The sequence below is a fragment of the Cynoglossus semilaevis genome, chromosome 1 (genome assembly GCF_000523025.1).
Source record: "Cynoglossus semilaevis isolate Cse_v1.0 chromosome 1, Cse_v1.0, whole genome shotgun sequence".
Classification (NCBI taxonomy): Eukaryota; Metazoa; Chordata; class Actinopteri; order Pleuronectiformes; family Cynoglossidae; genus Cynoglossus; species Cynoglossus semilaevis.
The window spans coordinates 28464573-28471258 of NC_024307.1; the positions used below are offsets into that span (position 1 = coordinate 28464573).

At 36.4% G+C, this 6686-nt stretch overlaps 1 protein-coding gene across 1 annotated transcript; it reads right to left on the reverse strand.

The window, feature by feature from the left end:
* Positions 1–7: 7 nt before the first annotated feature.
* ndc80 (NDC80 kinetochore complex component) lies at positions 8–5839 on the reverse strand. Its single transcript, XM_008324776.3, has 17 exons — positions 5693–5839; positions 5225–5317; positions 4851–4928; positions 4531–4657; positions 4248–4420; positions 3917–4019; positions 3697–3786; positions 3244–3337; positions 2996–3096; positions 2684–2828; positions 2272–2477; positions 1901–2044; positions 1532–1621; positions 1343–1435; positions 1003–1133; positions 476–578; positions 8–289 (listed from the first exon to the last, which is right to left on the reverse strand). The coding sequence occupies exons 1-17, from the start codon at positions 5698–5700 to the stop codon at positions 155–157; spliced, it is 1914 nt and encodes a 637-aa protein (XP_008322998.1). The 5' UTR covers positions 5701–5839; the 3' UTR covers positions 8–154.
* Between the last annotated feature and the right edge of the window lie 847 nt (positions 5840–6686).

A 6686-nucleotide genomic window follows, 5' to 3' on the forward strand; every position in this document is an offset into this window, starting at 1 on the left:
ATTATGTTTTCAATTATTTTTTCCACACCAGAGGGAAAGAACTATGTATGTACATGGATTATCAAAAGACCATAAACAGTGGTGCAGAACTTTTCTTCTTATTTATTGACAAACAAATTATACTTTAAACAAGTGCAATACAGGAACCTTTGTCTTAGCTTAGAAAGTCATTGGCCTTGGACTTGAAACTGGCCAAAGTTTCCTGCATCTTCTGCACAGAGGCTGTGCTCTCTTCAACAGTTTTGGCGCAGACGCGCTGCACCTTACCTTGGAGATCCTCCAGGCATTTCTGTTACAGGGAAATGATAGAAGTCATTGTGAGCAAAGAAAAGAGGGAGATGGAGGTGAATAAAGTTAAAGACACTGATTGAGAAGAGCTGGAGCGATTTGTTGAAGATGAATGGACAGATTGTTGCAGGCAAATCGTCAAATGTTCTCTAAAACCTACTTCAAAGGCGATCCCTATTACACTTACCTCTGTGACTGATAAGTGGTTTGCAGTGGTAGTAAATATAGATGCCAAGTTGTTGGCTACTATTCTCCTCTCCTCACTGGTCTCCTGTAGAACAAGATGGTATCTGGATAGGAAAAAAGAAAATATAGAAAAACAAACTCGATCGTGTTTAGACTGATCCTTCAAACCAGTTATGTAATTATTAGGACTTGGAAAATTAAAATGTTAGCTGTGATTATAGAGTTATGAAATTAATCAGTTTAAATTTAACCACTAACTTGAACAAAAGGTGGATGACAATCACAGTACATGCACCAGATCTAACGTCCACTCTCTTATCTCTGGCACTAATACACAGTAATGCAATGCAAAAGTTGTTACACAGTGGAAATAAAAAAAACAAGCATGGGCTTAAAATGCAATCTCAACGGCAACCTGTTTGTGGTCTGCCACCCAAGTTAAATCAGACCAGCCTCACTGAGCACAGGACAGTAAATAAGTATAGAGCTAACAAAAAGACTGACGACTGATTAATATCCTTTACTTACTGCTGTTGTGCTGCTTTCTGCTGCTGCACGGCCTGATCATAACCATAGTTGACTTTCTGCTTCAGCAGTTTACAGTGGTCTTCCACAGACTCGATTTCTGATGCCCACTCTTGTTCCTCACGGGACAGTTCCTACAGGTATACACATTCACACACACAAAACAGAGCAATAGAAATGACAGTGACAACACGGTTTTGTCAAGTTTGCTTGTTTGTATTTTTTTTAATCGTATGGACGATTCTTCAAAAGAAATAATAAAAAAAAAACAACTAACAAATAAAATGTGTAATAAGTGTGTGGTCATTTTTAGTTTTGTGGAGAGGCTGTGGAGGGTCAGTACCTGCATATCTGAATCCAGCTGTTCTTCCAGTTTACGAATCTGTTCCCTTAACTGCTTGAGATCGTTGGACTTGTCACATATGTTTGAGTTCAACTAAATAGGATTACAGACACAAAAGGAAATAAAACTTAAGTGGAAATCTGCAAAACACAAATACCAAAGAATCAGGAACATAAATGTTAGGTTTACCTCTTCACAGGATTCCTCCAGGCTGAGGTTGGTGTTTGTTAATCGACTGTTTTCTTCTTCCACGTCACTTACGAGTTTTCTCAGCAGGATCTACCACAAACAGCACTTTTCATTATTCAGCATATTGTCAGATTATGTTTTATTGTATTTTTTCCTTTGCCTTTATTTTTATATTCTTTTTAACCTGGCATTGTGCTGACTTACTGCAGATCAAAAACCACACATTCATTTAAAAAAAAAATCACATTTATATTCTATGCTTTAAAAAAAATCATTTCTAAATGTATAGCAGACTTCAAAACAATGGCAAACTGGATACAGTAGATGGATACAGTATGTTTTCAGTTATTGTTTATAAGCAGCATGTACCTGTATCTGAGCCTTATGTTGAACCACGCTGCCAACTCCAGATTGTTTGATGGTCAAATCATGACCACAGGAATTTTCTGCACTGACTGGTATCAGCTTCAGTTTGCGTGCCAGCTTGTGGTACTCTGCCACCTTAAAGTCCGCCTGCAGGAGAAATGCAACTAAAATTACAACAATATTTCTGGTGATATACCAACAAATGTGTATGTGTGTATATATATATGTATATATATACACATACATATATATATACACAAATATACAGTATATACATATATACAAATATACAGTATATATACACACACATATGTATATATAGCTTGTCCATCTTCTCCTGACTTACAGCTCCACAGTGAGCAGATAAACAGTACCTTCTCTTTCACTTTGGCCAGAGCAATTTCTTCGTTCCACTTATGCTGTTCAGCTTCCTCCAAAGATTTGGTGAGGCTGTCGATAGTCTGCTGGAGTTCATTCTTCTCTCTGTTGATCCTCTCTACATCAGCAGGTGTAAACTTCTGATTCTTCAGCAGACGCTGCAGTTCCTCTCGCTCATGTTTCAGGGACTCAAGTTGACTAACTGCAGAACAGGAGGATCGTGACAGTTAGGCTTTAATGAAATAGATCGTATATAATAAAGGCAACTCTTATATTGAATGAGGACAGAAAAACAATAGATTTGAAAATGTGTAACACTGATTAGGGTGAAGTCATATTGAGTTGCCCAACTTATTATTGAAATTCCAAGTTCATCAGCTACACCCAGAATCTAAATGTCAGTTTTACCTGTGCTCTCCAGCTCTTCATTCAGTTCAGCAGCTTTGTTTCGGAGGTTAACTTCAAATGACTCCAGGCCGGCGCGATAACTCTGGATTTTCTTCAAGTCGGCCTGGAGCTTTACTTTGTCCATCCTTTTAGTCATTAAACGGTCCTTTTCAGGAAAAAAAGAGAAACAGCAAATAATTTGAGATGTTTCTTTTGGCCAACAACTGTTAAGAATTTGTTTTGTCATTTTGTGACAGTGAAGTGTAAAAGCATTCCCAATGTTTAGCCCAATCACAGAAGTACAGTCAGAAGATAAATTGTAAGTCTTCGTACCGTCTGGTTTTCCTTCTCCAGACGTTCAATCTCATTACTGAGAAATTCATGCTTCTCAGCCAGTGACGCCAGCAGAACTTCATCAACGTTGTAAAGCTTCTCTGGCAAAACAAACACACAACATTATCATTTCAATATATTGTTTCCAGTTAAAGAGGATTTCCAGAAGTGATTAATCATTTTTTTCATATAAAAACTTTAAAATGTAGCATTTGGTGTATTTTTCTATATAAAAATAATACATTTACTTAGTTTAGCTAGGAATGCTTCATCCTCATCGTCATACGAATCAATGCCCTGCATGAACTTGGAGTATGTCTCTGCTGTGTAATCTGCAAAGAGCTGCAGCAGAAAGAGAAAGAGAAGAAAACACAACAATGATTAAAGTCCAAAATAATTATAGGGATGAAATATGATACAAATGTTATACATAAATATATATATATATATATATACACATATATATACATATATATGTATATATATGTATATATATATATATATATATACACATATATATATACATATATATATACATATATATATATATATATACACACATATATATATATATATATATATAAGTTAAGATAAAGTGAGGAAATAGCACACAATAAAAATATATAAAATAGTGTTTTTTAGCCTAGCCTAGCACACTGTACATTACAGACCATCCTCTTGATATTTAAGAACGTTGTTACCTTGTTATACTCGGCCCCTTCCTCAATGCTGTCACTGTCCTCACCAAAGTCACTGAAGAGTAGGTCCTGTTTACTTAAACCACAGCAGATCTAAAATACAGGGGAAAAAAGGATTTACCTACAAACATACCTTTTCTTCATTTCCGTTTCACCAGTTAAATTCATATAAATATTATTCTTACAGGTAACATCCTACTTCAGTGTCTCAGATGTTTCTCACCTTGACATTGTCAATTAGCCACATGAGAGCAGCCAGAGCCTGAGGCCACGTATGTGGAGCTCCAACTGAATACATGGAACTCTTGGAGAAGACGAAGGGATACCTTAAAGAATTACCAAAACAACAGAAATCAACAAACAGGTTTGGAAAGAGACACATTCTCTTACATTTTTGGAAAAGGAGTCCAAATACCTGTAACAAAATGTACACAGCATCTAGTTTTAATGTTATTGTTTCCTCATCTATGTTGTCGGGATAGTTACTAAAACAAACGTACGGTATATTTTAATATATACTAAACATAATTAGGTATACATATATACAATTTTACCTCAGGGACTTGAGCAATGCTGGGACTTCCTCCTCAACTTTTGAGTTGGGCATTTCAAAGGCTGGGTCTAGCAGACGGTAGATGAATTCAAATATCTTCACAAACTCCTTGGTGGAGGGCGACTGGAGGGTCTTGGCTGACAAAGTACCTGGGAAATTGTGTTCAATCAAGAACTGGAAAGACACCAAACAAAGAGAATTCATATTAAAATATATGCAATAGCTATATATTTATACTATGAAAGGGGGGAATTTACACAATTTGTGGAAATTCATGTTTTTACCTCATGCAGCTGCCTGATACACTGCTGAACATAAGATTTATCGTGCAAAGGCCTTGCATCCTTGATCTTTTCAGATCCTCCAAAACCTGACATCATGCTGTTGCGGGGCATGCCCACTCCACTAGTCCTGAAGAGAAATTATCAACATGAGAATATTTTTTTTCAATTTCAAATTTTTTTTCTGAATATCTTCAGGATAACCTGTTTGGTTTCAACATTCAATTTTGTAATTCTTACAATATTTATTAAGCCACCATCCTAGTCAATATTAGAATGTAAAGCAAATGAAAATTGGAAGCTCACACATTATTATTTCATACCTGGGACCAAAGAAGCTGGTTCGTTTTTCAGACGTGACTGACTGTGGTTTCGGGACATTGAGCTTTTCAAAGGGTTTACTGTCAACAAAAACCAAACTAGTTACATACAGTAATTACAGAAAATGCTACGTTGTATCCATTACAACCTCAAATCTGTGAAATGAAAGTTACTATATTAACTTAAAGAAAAAGTACATAATAAGTAGCTCATTCCTAATTTTAGGCTGTATTCTTAACACTGATTATTAAAACTTGTTTAGTGTAACGAACATTAGGTCACATCAGAAACACACAACTAAAGAAAACATAGCAGTATGTTTGCATAAAACAAAACTCAATGAACAACATCTAACAACAGGGTCATTCAAACCAACCTCTGAGGAGTTTGGTAGACCATGCTCATTCTGTTGTCTTGCACACGTAAAGGCAGCTCCGACTGTCGGCCAAGGACTCGACTCATCCTTCCACTGTACAGAGTTATTGTTATTTTTCGTATATAGACATAAAAAATAAATAAAAACAGACAACGATTAGATAATTGTGACAAAATGTATCTACAGAATACTGCCACACCCAGACATGTTTAATTACTAGATTTTTTAAAACCTTTATTTTTATTAGAGAGGGTTACTCGATTTGAGGGTAAAAATGTTCTGAGATAATGCATTTACTTATTTTAGAGGAGTTACTACGCTCAATCGTTAATGACCGTTGTTACCTATGTGGAAACGATGTCAAACATTTTAGCGAAGGTACAAAAACAGATTTTAAAAGTTATCTTAGCTCCGTTTCTACTTTGACGTTAGTCTTCTGACGTTAGTAAATCTGAATTTGACACGTACCGCTCCATATTTCGTCCGTAGAACCCCCAAAACGATTAAGTAATGATAAAAATGTGTAGCATAAAAATGCTACAAATACAAACTGAGAAGCCGCCTAAATACAAAATGCTGACCGGTAGTGACGTCACGAAGTACGACTAGCCATGTAGTCCAAAAAACCCCAATGTAGTTTAGAGCTACAGATACAAAAACGGCCATAAAAACGGATGTGTGTGTGTATATATATAAAAATATATATATATAAATATATATATATATATATATATATAAAAGTTGTTTTTTGAAAAAGTTCCTGCAGGCGCTGCGGGCGCTACCACCAAGCAGGGAGGGGCGGGAGTACCACCGCTGAGACAGTGACAGGAGGCGGGCGAGGGAGAGACGCGCTGAAGGAGAGAGGGGAGTGAAGACGCGAGAGGAGTGTGATGCAAAGATGAGTGAAAGAGAAAAATGTTTCTCTTTAAAAAAAAATATGAAACGTTGTTTCGGGGTGTATATAATTTCATGTTTGTTATTTTCACACTGACAGCTGTGTAGGATGTTAAATGTCATATTACTGTCTAAACTGAAGGAAAGTGTGTTGATTGCGTGCAAGTTAACGGCTTGGGCTATGTAACTTATAGTATTATGGCTTTAAGTTAAATGTTTACTGGGAAGTGTCTGCAAGCTCTTGGTCACGTGGTCATAAATTGTAATAGTTTACTTCTTAGGAAATGTGTGTTCCTCTTGACTAGATTGGAATCCAGGTAATGGATTTTGGTGACCATAAAGAGGGGACTTCCTAATCTAGAGGAAGTTTGGAAGGTTAGTGATTTTGTCCTTTGTCTGAACTGACATTTAACCACTGTGTCATGTAACCATGTAAAACCATATAAAAGAGAGCCCACCTAACAGGGGGTCAGTCGTCTCTAACAGCTGTATTAGACAGGAGTTAGGAGCGGCTCTCTTGGCCAAGATATTTCGAATAAATCCATCAAAGACAAACTCTGCTGGCTTT

Bases quoted from the DNA above. Each gene is read 5' to 3' on its own strand.
- ndc80 (XM_008324776.3), bottom strand. The intron at 4,658-4,850 runs GTATGAAATAAT...ATTTCTCTTCAG, and splicing joins ACCAGCTTCTTTGGTCCCAG to GACTAGTGGAGTGGGCATGC. The intron at 2,478-2,683 runs GTAAAACTGACA...CCTGTTCTGCAG, and splicing joins TGAAGAGCTGGAGAGCACAG to TTAGTCAACTTGAGTCCCTG.